Source organism: Ranitomeya imitator, chromosome 9, assembly GCF_032444005.1.
Source record: "Ranitomeya imitator isolate aRanImi1 chromosome 9, aRanImi1.pri, whole genome shotgun sequence".
Lineage (NCBI taxonomy): Eukaryota > Metazoa > Chordata > Amphibia > Anura > Dendrobatidae > Ranitomeya > Ranitomeya imitator.
The window spans coordinates 154,056,071-154,069,474 of record NC_091290.1 but is presented as its reverse complement, the minus strand read 5'-3'; the positions used below and the strand labels follow the sequence as shown (position 1 = coordinate 154,069,474).

The 13,404-nt window shown below is 51.8% G+C and overlaps 1 protein-coding gene across 2 annotated transcripts; it reads left to right on the top strand.

Moving 5' to 3' along the window:
• Positions 1–1,450: 1,450 nt before the first annotated feature.
• Positions 1,451–13,077, top strand: ST3GAL2 (ST3 beta-galactoside alpha-2,3-sialyltransferase 2). 2 transcript variants are annotated; one of them, XM_069739532.1, is made up of 7 exons: positions 1,451–1,582; positions 6,588–7,194; positions 9,229–9,422; positions 11,306–11,485; positions 11,555–11,600; positions 11,860–11,979; positions 12,047–13,077. In XM_069739532.1, exons 2-7 carry the CDS (start codon positions 6,853–6,855, stop codon positions 12,224–12,226), a joined length of 1,062 nt encoding a protein of 353 aa, XP_069595633.1. In that variant the 5' UTR covers positions 1,451–1,582; positions 6,588–6,852; the 3' UTR covers positions 12,227–13,077. The 2 variants fall into 2 exon arrangements, with proteins under 2 accessions (XP_069595633.1, XP_069595634.1); XM_069739533.1 differs by having other exon boundaries at positions 1,502–1,656.
• The last annotated feature ends 327 nt before the right edge of the window (positions 13,078–13,404 follow it).

The window sequence follows — 13,404 nt, the reverse complement described above, 5'->3', positions numbered from 1 at the left end:
GTGATACCGACTGCTGAGCCGTGTATCTAATCCTATCCTGTGTGATACTGACTGCTGAGCCGTGTATCTAATCCTATCCTGTGTGATACTGACTGCTGAGCTGTGTATCTAATCCTCTCCTGTGTGATACTGACTGCTGAGCTGTGTATCTAATCCTATCCTGTGTGATACTGACTGCTGAGCCGTGTATCTAATCCCATCATGTGTGATACTGACTGCTGAGCCGTGTATCTAATCCTCTCCTGTGTGATACTGACTGCTGAGCTGTGTATCTAATCCTATCCTGTGTGATACTGACTGCTGAGCCGTGTATCTAATCCTCTCCTGTGTGATACTGTCTGCTGAACCGTGTATCTAATCCTATACTGTGTGATACTGACTGCTGAGCCGTGTATCTAATCCTCTCCTGTGTGATACTGACTGCTGAGCCGTGTATCTAATCCTATCCTGTGTGATACTGACTGCTGAGCCGTGTATCTAATCCTATCCTGTGTGATACTGACTGCTGAGCCGTGTATCTAATCCTATCCTGTGTGATACTGACTGCTGAGCTGTGTATCTAATCCTCTCCTGTGTGATACTGTCTGCTGAGCCGTGTATCTAATCCTCTCCTGTGTGATACTGACTGCTGAGCCGTGTATCTAATCCTATCCTGTGTGATACTGACTGCTGAGCTGTGTATCTAATCCTATCCTGTGTGATACTGACTGCTGAGCTGTGTATCTAATCCTCTCCTGTGTGATACTGTCTGCTGAGCCGTGTATCTAATCCTCTCCTGTGTGATACTGACTGCTGAGCCGTGTATCTAATCCTCTCCTGTGTGATACTGACTGCTGAGCTGTGTATCTAATCCTCTCCTGTGTGATACTGACTGCTGAGCCGTGTATCTAATCCTCTCCTGTGTGATACTGACTGCTGAGCTGTATCTAATCCTCTCCTGTGTGATACTGACTGCTGAGCCGTGTATCTAATCCTCTCCTGTGTGATACTGTCTGCTGAGCTGTATCTAATCCTATCCTGTGTGATACTGTCTGTCGCTGACTGGTGGCAGCGGTCGGTGATTGATCTCCTGTCTATGGGATCTGGTGGTGCTCGGTCGGGTGGAGATTGCTCCGGTGTGTGCGGGTCTGGGGTCGGTCGTGGTCTCCGCGGTCCCGGGATGAACGGGCGAGCTGTGCGCCAGAGTCCCCGCACTGGATCCTGGCTTCAGGCAGATCTCTCACGCTCGGCTCCTTCTGGGACTTGTAGTTTTTTATTTCCAGGATTACGTTGGCTATGAGACAGAGTTTCTTATCATGGAACTACAATAACCAGAATGCAGCGCTCAGCAAAACGCCGCACTCCTTTGCCCGATGTGTCGGGAGTTGTAGTCTTATTGCAGAGTCCCAGCATTGATTAGTGTTGGTGATTAGACTACATTTCCCAGGTGCCCCGGGCCGCCGCGGTGCTCAACGCTCAGAGCCTGTGATGCTCTGCTGGATGGAGGGGGCGCGAGTGGTCCAGGGATGAGCCGGAGATGAGAGGCGGAGGGACGGGGACAAAGGCCTGAGCGGCGGCGGCACCGGGAGAACGACTGCGGGCGGTACGTGCTGCTGCGCCCGAGGGTGTCCGTGTCCGCCGCGTGCATGTACGCTCTGCACCCCCAGATAGGAGATGGTGTGTGTATATATAATATACACTGCATGTACCCCCATATATAATATACACTGCATGTACCCCATATATAATATACACTGTATGTACCCCATATATAATATACACTGTATGTACCCCATATATAATATACACTGTATGTACCCCATATATAATATACACTGCATGTACCCCCATATATAATATACACTGTATGTACCCCCATATATAATATACACTGTGTGTACCCCATATATAATATACTGCATGTACCCCCATATATAATATACACTGTATGTACCCCATATATAATATACACTGTATGTACCCCCATATATAATATACACTGCATGTACCCCCATATATAATATACACTGTATGTACCCCATATATAATATACACTGCATGTACCCCATATATAATATACACTGCATGTACCCCCATATATAATATACACTGTATGTACCCCCATATATAATATACACTGTATGTACCCCCATATATAATATACACTGTATGTACCCCATATATAATATACACTGTATGTACCCCCATATATAATATACACTGCATGTACCCCCATATATAATATACACTGTATGTACCCCCATATATAATATACACTGTATGTACCCCCATATATAATATACACTGTATGTACCCCATATATAATATACACTGTATGTACCCCCATATATAATATACACTGTATGTACCCCATATATAATATACACTGCATGTACCCCCATATATAATATACACTGCATGTACCCCCATATATAATATACACTGCATGTACCCCCATATATAATATACACTGTATGTACCCCCATATATAATATACACTGTATGTACCCCCATATATAATATACACTGTATGTACCCCATATATAATATACACTGCATGTACCCCATATATAATATACACTGCATGTACCCCCATATATAATATACACTGCATGTACCCCCATATATAATATACACTGCATGTACCCCCATATATAATATACACTGTATGTACCCCCATATATAATATACACTGTATGTACCCCCATATATAATATACACTGTATGTACCCCATATATAATATACACTGTATGTACCCCATATATAATATACACTGCATGTACCCCCATATATAATATACACTGTATGTACCCCCATATATAATATACACTGTGTGTACCCCATATATAATATACTGCGTGTACCCCCATATATAATATACACTGTATGTACCCCATATATAATATACACTGCATGTACCCCATATATAATATACACTGTATGTACCCCCATATATAATATACACTGTATGTACCCCCATATATAATATACTGTATGTACCCCCATATATAATATACTGTATGTACCCCATATATAATATACACTGTATGTACCCCCATATATAATATACACTGTATGTACCCCCATATATAATATACACTGTATGTACCCCCATATATAATATACACTGTATGTACCCCCATATATAATATACACTGTATGTACCCCCATATATAATATACACTGCATGTACCCCATATATAATATACACTGTATGTACCCCCATATATAATATACACTGTGTGTACCCCATATATAATATACTGCATGTACCCCCATATATAATATACACTGTATGTACCCCATATATAATATACACTGTATGTACCCCATATATAATATACACTGCATGTACCCCCATATATAATATACACTGCATGTACCCCCATATATAATATACACTGCATGTACCCCCATATATAATATACACTGCATGTACCCCCATATATAATATACACTGTATGTACCCCCATATATAATATACACTGTATGTACCCCCATATATAATATACACTGTATGTACCCCATATATAATATACACTGTATGTACCCCATATATAATATACACTGCATGTACCCCCATATATAATATACACTGTATGTACCCCCATATATAATATACACTGTATGTACCCCCATATATAATATACACTGTATGTACCCCATATATAATATACACTGTATGTACCCCATATATAATATACACTGTATGTACCCCCATATATAATATACACTGTATGTACCCCATATATAATATACACTGTATGTACCCCATATATAATATACACTGCATGTACCCCATATATAATATACACTGCATGTACCCCATATATAATATACACTGCATGTACCCCATATATAATATACACTGCATGTACCCCCATATATAATATACACTGTATGTACCCCCATATATAATATACACTGTATGTACCCCCATATATAATATACACTGTATGTACCCCCATATATAATATACACTGTATGTACCCCCATATATAATATACACTGTATGTACCCCCATATATAATATACACTGTATGTACCCCCATATATAATATACACTGTATGTACCCCCATATATAATATACACTGTATGTACCCCCATATATAATACACAATCCAGACCCCCCTCCAGAGATCGCAGCCTCCGGCCATGTGCACACGTTCAGGTTTTTTCGCGCTAAAAACGCTATAAAAACAAATTAAAAATGCATACATTATGTATTCTATCATTTAGAATGCATTCTGCCTGTTTTGTGCACATGAATGCGTTTCTCTCCGTGCAAAAAACGCATTGCGGTAAAAAAAGAGCATGTTCATTATTTTTGCGGATTTTCTGCGTTTTTCCCGCAATTCTATGCATTTGGAAAAAAACGCGGTAAAAACGCATGCGGTTTTCTGGCAGAAATGTCCGGTTTTTGTCAGGAAAATTTCTGCTAGAAATCCTGACGTGTGCACATACCCTCCCTCTCCCAGGACCCCCCCAGAGATCGCGGCGTCCCTCTCCCAGGACCCCCCCCCCAGAGATTGCGGCGTCCCTCTCCCAGGACCTCCCCCAGAGATTGCGGCCTCCCTCTCCCAGGACCCCCCCCCAGAGATCGCGGCCTCCCTCTCCCAGGACCCCCCCCCCCCCAGAGATCGCGGCCTCCCTCTCCCAGGACCCCCCCCCAGAGATCGCGGCCTCCCTCTCCCAGGACCCCCCCCCCCCCCAGAGATCGCGGCCTCCCTCTCCCAGGACCCCCCCCAGAGATCGCGGCGTCCCTCTCCCAGGACCCCCCCAGAGACCGCGGCGTCCCTCTCCCAGGACCCCCTCCAGAGATCGCAGCCTCCCTCTCCCAGGACCCCCTCCAGAGATCGCAGCCTCCCTCTCCCAGGACCCCCCCCCCCCCCCCAGAGATCGCGGCGTCCCTCTCCCAGGACCCCCCCCCCCTTCAGAGATCGCGGCATCCCTCTCCCAGGATTCCCCCCCCCCCAGAGATCGCGGCGTCCCTCTCCCAGAACCCCCCCCCCCATAGATCGCGGCCTCCCTCTCCCAGGACCCCCTCCAGAGATCGCGGCCTCCCTCTCCCAGGACCCCCCCAGAGACCACAGCCTCCCTCTCCCAGGACCCCCCCCGAGGGATCGCGACCTCCCTCTCCCAGGACCCCCCCCCCAGAGATCGCAGCCTCCCTCTCCCAGGACCCCCCCCCCCAGAGATCGCAGCCTCCCTCTCCCAGGACCCCCCTTCCCCAGAGATTGCGGCCTCCCTCTCCCAGGACCCCCCTTCCCCAGAGATTGCGGCCTCCCTCTCCCAGGACCCCCCTTCCCCAGAGATTGCGGCCTCTCTCTCCCAGGATCCCCCTCCAGAGATCGCAGCCTCCCTCTCCCAGGACCCCCCCCAGAGATCGCGGCCTCCCTCTCCCAGGACCCCCTCCAGAGATCGCAGCCTACCTCTCTCATGACCCCCCCCCCCCCCCCCCCAGAGATCGCAGCCTCCCTCTCCCAGGACCCCCTCCAGAGATCGCGGCCTCCCTCTCCCAGGACCCCCTCCAGAGATCGCGGCCTCCCTCTCCCAGGACCCCCTCCAGAGATCGCGGCCTCCCTCTCCCAGGACCCCCTCCAGAGATCGCAGCCTCCCTCTCCCAGGACCTCCCCTCCAGAGATCGCGGCCTCCCTTTCCCAGGACCCCCCCAGAGATCGCGTCCTCCCTCTCCCAGGACCCCCCCCCTCCAGAGATCACAGCCTCCCTCTCCCAGGACCCCCTCCAGAGATCGCAGCCTCCCTCTCCCAGGACCCCCTCCAGAGATCGCAGCCTACCTCTCCCAGGACCCCCCCCCCAGAGATCGCGGCCTCCCTCTCCCAGGACCCCCCTCCAGAGATCGCAGCCTCCCTCTCCCACGACCCCCTCCAGAGATTGCGGCCTCCCTCTCCCAGGACCCCCTCCAGAGATCGCAGCCTCCCTCTCCCAGGACCCCCCCTCCAGAGATCGCGGCTTCCCTTTCCCAGGACCCCCCCAGAGATCGCGTCCTCCCTCTCCCAGGACCCCCCCCCCCTCCAGAGAGCGCAGCCTCCCTCTCCCAGGACCCTCCCCAGAGATTGCGGCCTCCCTCTCCCAGGACCCCCCTCCAGAGATCGCAGCCTCCCTCTCCCACGACCCCCTCCAGAGATTGCGGCCTCCCTCTCCCAGGACCCCCTCCAGAGATCGCAGCCTACCTCTCCCAGGAAGCCCCCCTCCAGAGATCGCGGCCTCCCTTTCCCAGGACCCCCCCCCCCCCCCCCCTCCAGAGATCACAGCCTCCCTCTCCCAGGATCCCCCAGTAATCGCACAGTTTCTAGGTCGTCATCCTCGTTATTGGAGGCACAGTGGCCCCCGTTAGCGAGCCGCAGGCAGGACCCCCGTTCTCCGGATTTCCTCTCGAGCCCCCCCCTTCCCTGTTGGGCAGATGTTTGGGGGCCGCGGTGGCAGAGCGGCCGGGTATTACTGTGCGGCCGGGGGATTAGGCGTCGTGTGACCTCATTACACAGCAGGACTCGTGTACGGCTCGTCCTGTGCCCGGACCCTCCGGCTGCGGGGGGCCGGTGTGAGGAGGTGGTCCGCACTCAGCGTGTCTTCTCTCTCCTGCAGGTGACGGGGATGTGACGCTGGCTTGTGTGTCCCGCGGACCCTTCATATTGGAGCGTGTCAGATGATAAGACGGCAGGTGAGGGGCGGACGGAGATAAATGTGCAGACGCCCCGGGGCCCCCAGCTGACGCTCGCTCACACCTCTGCCGCACCGCCATTGCCCCCCTCCGTGCCAGCAGCTCCTAGGTGCCAGGGTGGAGGCCCATGCCGCGGAGCGGTGGGACGCCAGGTCCCTGGGTACAGGGCGCTTGGGGGTGCAGGTCAGGATGAGGTGCTCCCTGCGATTATGGCTGCTCAGCACCTCCGTCCTGCTCTTCATCATGTCCCTCCTCTTCACCTTCTCTCACCATGGCACGGAGACCCCACTCTACTCAGAGCTGGGGGGATGGGCGTCAGCGGAGGGGCATCCAGTCCGGCTTGTGCCAGGTTACCCCGGGGTGAGACATCGCCCCCCTCTGCCATCCGTCTCAAGGGACTGCTCCTGTCAGCACTGCCTGCGGCAACCGGGGGACTCTGCCTGGTTCGACAGTCACTACGATGCGGCCATCTCTCCTGTGTGGACCCTCGAGAACCGGGAGCTGCCGGCAGATGTCCAGCACTGGTGGATGGTGAGTAGAGAGACCTCTTAGAAATGACCATCTCCAGTAGCCCCTTACTGAGATACCCTGGCTGAGATACCTCTGTAACCCAGGAAAGAACTGCAGGTATCTGAGCACATCTCACATGAGAAGCAACTGGAAATAAAGGATACCTTTAAAGGATTTCCATTCTATGAAGCCTAATTCTTGTAGATTGTCTCCTTCCCCTGCATAAAATAAGATTCTCCCTGCAGTCACCACTAGGGGGAGCTCCCTGTATACAGAGATACATGATAAGATCCTGTCTGCAGCCACCACTAGGGGGAGCTCCCTGTATACAGAGATACATAAGATCCTGTCTGCAGTCACCACTAGTGGGAGCTCCCTGTATACAGAGATACATGATAAGATCCTGTCTGCAGCCACCACTAGGGGGAGCTCCCTGCATACAGAGATACATGATAATATCCTGTCTGCAGTCACCACTAGGGGGAGCTCCCTGTATACAGAGATACATGATAATATCCTGTCTGCAGTCACCACTAGGGGGAGCTCCCTGTATACAGAGATACATGATAAGATCCTGTCTGCAGCCACCACTAGGGGGAGCTCCCTGTATACAGAGATACATGATAAGATCCTGTCTGCAGCCACCACTAGGGGGAGCTCCCTGTATACAGAGATACATGATAAGATCCTGTCTGCAGTCACCACTAAGGGGAGCTCCCTGTATACAGAGATACATGATAAGATCCTGTCTGCAGCCACCACTAGGGGGAGCTCCCTGTATACAGAGATACATGATAAGATCCTGTCTGCAGCCACCACTATGGGGAGCTCCCTGTATACAGAGATACATGATAAGATCCTGTCTACAGTCACCACTAGGGGGAGCTCCCTGTATACAGAGATACATGATAAGATCCTGTCTGCAGTCACCACTAGGGGGAGCTCCCTGTATACAGAGATACATGATAATATCCTGTCTGCAGTCACCACTAGGGGGAGCTCCCTGTATACAGAGATACATGATAATATCCTGTCTGCAGTCACCACTAGGGGGAGCTCCCTGTATACAGAGATACATGATAAGATCCTGTCTGCAGCCACCACTAGGGGGAGCTCCCTGTATACAGAGATACATGGTAAGATCCTGTCTGCAGTCACCACTACGGGGAGCTCCCTATATACAGAGATACATGATAAGATCCAGTCTGCAGCCACCACTAGGGGGAGCTCCCTGTATACAGAGATACATAAGATCCTGTCTGCAGTCACCACTAGGGGGAGCTCCCTGTATACAGAGATACATGATAAGATCCTGTCTGCAGTCACCACTAGGGGGAGCTCCCTGTATACAGAGATACATGATAAGATCCTGTCTGCAGTCACCACTAGGGGGAGCTCCCTGTATACAGAGATACATAAGATCCTGTCTGCAGCCACCACTAGGGGGAGCTCCCTGTATACAGAGATACATGATAAGATCCTGTCTGCAGTCACCACTAAGGGGAGCTCCCTGTATACAGAGATACATGATAAGATCCTGTCTGCAGCCACCACTAGGGGGAGCTCCCTGTATACAGAGATACATGATAAGATCCTGTCTGCAGTCACCACTAGGGGGAGCTCCCTGTACACAGAGATACATGATAAGATCCTGTCTGCAGACACCACTAGGGGGAGCTCCCTGTATACAGAGATACATGATAAGATCCTGTCTGCAGCCACCACTAGGGGGAGCTCCCTGTACACAGAGATACATGATAAGATCCTGTCTGCAGACACCACTAGGGGGAGCTCCCTGTATACAGAGATACATGATAAGATCCTGTCTGCAGTCACCACTAGGGGGAGCTCCCTGTACACAGAGATACATGATAAGATCCTGTCTGCAGCCACCACTAGGGGGAGCTCCCTGTATACAGAGATACATGATAAGATCCTGTCTGCAGCCACCACTAGGGGGAGCTCTCCGTATTTAATCGCTGTGGGTTGCAGGCAGTGTTGCGTTCCTCATTGTCTGCTGCTCTCCACTCCTTCTGTCCGCTTTGTGTCCATCAGATGCTACAGCCTCAGTTTCGGTCACACAACACCCTTGAGATCCTGACTCAGCTATTCCAGATCATTCCGGGGCAGAACCCATACAAGCAACAGGACCCCCTCCTCTGCCGACGCTGTGCTGTGGTTGGAAATTCTGGGAACCTGCGGGGATCCGGCTATGGGAGAGACATAGACTGCCACAACTTCATCATGAGGTAGGATGGATGTGTGTGACCCTGTGCCCAGCCCCCCTGTATAACGAAGCCCCCAGCTTATGCTCACTTTTATGTGTAGAAGTGATGGACTGATAACAGGGAGTAATAGATTGTAGTTGTTACGTATCCGTTCTCAGCACGTGACTTGGGGTTGTGCCTGCAAGGGTTAATCTATCTCCCCTCTCAGTCCAGCATTCAACCTCTGTCCTATGCTGTAATGTGAGCATAAATCACACACCGACCCAGGCCACACACCCGCTCATACACGCTACCACCACTCACCGACCACACGGGCGATGAGTCCCGGAAATATTAATACTACTGTCTGCCAATCACCAAGATCACACACTTTAAGGCTATGGATTCTTTAGAGCATACAAGGTTCAGACTTATTAAAGTTTTAAGCATTAATAGGAAAGGTACAGTGCTTATAATAGAAAGGGTATAAAAATATGAAAATAAAAAGTGACATCCAAATATGCAAAAAAGTTATAAAAAATAAAAGGAGAAAACTTACAGAAATATCTAAACTCTGCAGTCTGGCATTCTGCTCCCTGGGGGAATAACATAGGTCAAGACCTGCAGCCTAGAACAGATGCTAACTTACTGCTGGTCATACATCCATACATATTCCACTACAGTGGTCTCCTGTCCTACAGTCTCCTCCCCCAGTAATGGCTGATAATAGGGAGTAATAGATTGTGGTTTCCTGTCCTACAGTCTCCTTCCCCAGTAATGGCTGTTACCAGGGAGTAATAGATTGTGGTTTCCTGTCCTACAGTCTCCTCCCCCAGTAATGGCTGTTACCAGGGAGTAATAGATTGTGGTTTCCTGTCCTACAGTCTCCTCCCCCAGTAATGGCTGATATAGGGAGTAATAGATTGTGGTTTCCTGTCCTACAGTCTCCTCCCCCAGTAATGGCTGTTACCAGGGAGTAATAGATTGTGGTTTCCTGTCCTACAGTCTCCTCCCCCAGTAATGGCTGATATAGGGAGTAATAGATTGTGGTTTCCTGTCCTACAGTCTCCTCCCCCAGTAATGGCTGTTACCAGGGAGTAATAGATTGTGGTTTCCTGTCCTACAGTCTCCTCCCCCAGTAATGGCTGTTACCAGGGAGTAATAGATTGTGGTTTCCTGTCCTACAGTCTCCTCCCCCAGTAATGGCTGATAACAGGGAGTAATAGCTTGTAGTCTCCTGTCCTACAGTCTCCTCCCCCAGTAATGGCTGTTACCAGGTAGTAATAGATTGTGGTTTCCTGTCCTACAGTCTCCTCCCCCAGTAATGGCTGATAACAGGGAGTAATAGCTTGTAGTCTCCTGTCCTACAGTCTCCTCCCCCAGTAATGGCTGTTACCAGGGAGTAATAGATTGTAGTCTCCTGCCCTACAGTCTCCTCCCCCAGTAATGGCTGTTACCAGGGAGTAATAGATTGTGGTTTCCTGTCCTACAGTCTCCTCCCCCAGTAATGGCTGATAATAGGGAGTAATAGATTGTGGTTTCCTGTCCTACAGTTTCCTCACCCAGTAATGGCTGATAACAGGAAGTAATAGATTGTAGTCTCCTGTCCTACAGTCTCCTCCCCCAGTAATGGCTGTTACCAGAGAGTAATAGATTGTGGTTTCCTGTCCTACAGTCTCCTCCCCCAGTAATGGCTGATTCCAGGGAGTAATAGATTGTGGTTTCCTGTCCTACAGTCTCCTCCCCCAGTAATGGCTGATTCCAGGGAGTAATAGATTGTGGTTTCCTGTCCTACAGTCTCCTCCCCCAGTAATGGCTGATACCAGGGAGCAGTAGCCCGCACATGCAGTCTCTGCCTCTTCCCGGTGGGTGTGTATTGATGCTGTGCTGCGGGGGGCGCTCTCTCCCACTCTGTCCCCGGTCAGGATGAACCAGGCCCCGACGCTCGGCTATGAGGGGGACGTCGGCTCTCGGACCTCCCACCACTTCATGTACCCGGAAAGTGCCAAGAATCTCCCGGCCAACGTGAGCTTCGTGCTGGTGCCGTTCAAGGCGCTGGACCTGCTGTGGATCACCAGCGCACTCTCCACCGGGCAGATCCGCTTGTAAGTACCGGGGTCCGGGGGGCCGCGCTGCCGCTGATCTCGTCACTGACCGCACGTCTCTCCCCACAGCACTTACGCTCCGGTGAAGGCCTTCCTGCGGGTGGACAAGGACAAGGTGAGGGCGGAGCCACAGGGGGGCGGGACAAGTAGGCGGGACAGGGTGCGACAGGGAGGGTGAGGCGGGACAAGAAGGGAGGGGGCGGGACAGGGAGGGCGGGGGCCAAGCCTGAGAGCTCAGCTGCTGCAGAGTGAATTGGTAATAAGAGCTGTGGGCGGGGCTGGTGTCAGGTGCATAGTGGGCGGGGCTGGTGGGTAGTGGGCGGGGCTGGTGTCAGGTGCATAGTGGGCGGAGCTGATGTCTGCTGTCTCCTCAGGTTCAGATCTACAATCCGGCCTTCTTTAAGTACATCCATGACCGCTGGACGCAGCACCGCGGCCGCTACCCCTCCACCGGGATGCTGGTGCTGTTCTTTGCGCTCCACGTGTGTGACGAGGTGAGTGGCAGCTGTGCTGTGACTCCGCCCTCCCGGTTGCCGGGGGTAACCTTCCTGATTTCCTCAGGTGAATGTTTTCGGATTTGGCGCGGATGCTCGGGGTAACTGGCATCACTACTGGGAGAACAACCGCTACGCCGGAGAATTCCGGAAGACTGGAGTGCACGACGCCGACTCTGAGGCGCAGCTCATCGACTCGCTGAGGCGGGAGGGAAAGATCAAGGTGTACGGTGGAGGGATGCTCTGAGCTCCGCCCACTCTGAGCTCCGCCCACTGCAGAGGTCGCCATGTTCCTGGCTTGCGGCTCTGGAGTTGAACTTTTGCTGTGACTTCTGCTCCCGGTGAGCTCAGTTACCTGTGCAGTATTGGGGTCTCCGCACACTGTGTGAACCCCCCAACACAGACTTCGCCCTCTCCTGTTGCTGAGCGGGGGCGGGGCTGCCACTGACAATCTGCAGGGGCGTGGCCTCATACAATCATCACATCAGCCAATCATATGAAGGCGTCTTGCGCTGCTCCGACCTCTGGGGGCGAGAGAGAGATGGCGGCGCGGACCTGCAGGGAGATCGTCCTGCTGCTTTATGGTCAGTAAGATCTCTGCTTGCTGCCAGTGAATGGCGTCTGCCCGGCAAACACTGTGCCGAAGCTCAGCTGTGCGAGAGGGACCGGCTCATTCCTCATCCTCCATCGCTGTCAGCAAGCAGCGGCGCGGACGGTGGTGAGGACGGGTCCCTGTACATGGACATTACCTGCCTCATCACCCCATCTCCGTGCCCCTCCCCCGCCCTTTTTCGGCTGCTCATAGAGGGGACTCGTGTCTTCGGGTTCCTGGTGGCTCCCGGCCATGGAGTCCTCGTGGTTTACATCATGCACTGCTGCTCTGATTGGTTGCTCTGGGTCACATGACCACGGCGGCGCGGTGTGTGAATTTATGACTGTGTGTTTGGATGTTATCAGTGACTTTTGTGGCTCCCATGTCCTTCAGTCTCCTCCTTGTGGAGTCCTCCTGCTCCTCGGGGGCGGGGCTTATCAGTATTCTCAGCTCGGCACTTTCATTATGGAAAGATTTTAAACAATAAACAGGAATCACTTGTCGCAGCCACGGATTTATTGTCCCGTGGTCGCTGCGCCATTCAGGGGGATCTTATACCACGGAGTAAACAAGGGGGCTGGAATCTTGCTTCTAAGCTCCTAATTGGCCGACTGATAACGTCCCCATCAGGTTCTTCACCAGCTCCTGCATGGGACTTACTGGCCTCGGTCAGGTCCCGCATATGGGGACAGACATCCGGAGCGCTCCCTCACTGCGGCCACTGGATGGCGGTGCTGAGCGGAGAACCGCGGGGATCGAGAATGTGATCAAGAGCCAACCCTGTAGAACTACAACTCCCAGCAGATCTGAGGTCATCATACGTAGCCATCACA

What these genes read in the sequence shown, in the direction of transcription:
- ST3GAL2 (XM_069739532.1), top strand. Translation starts at nt 6,853, where the DNA reads ATGAGGTGCTCCCTGCGATTATGGCTGCTCAGCACCTCCGTCCTGCTC. An exon ending in TCCACCGGGCAGATCCGCTT is followed by an intron (nt 11,486 to 11,554) that starts GTAAGTACCGGG and finishes CTCTCCCCACAG; the next exon opens with CACTTACGCTCCGGTGAAGG. An exon ending in CGCTCCACGTGTGTGACGAG is followed by an intron (nt 11,980 to 12,046) that starts GTGAGTGGCAGC and finishes TGATTTCCTCAG; the next exon opens with GTGAATGTTTTCGGATTTGG.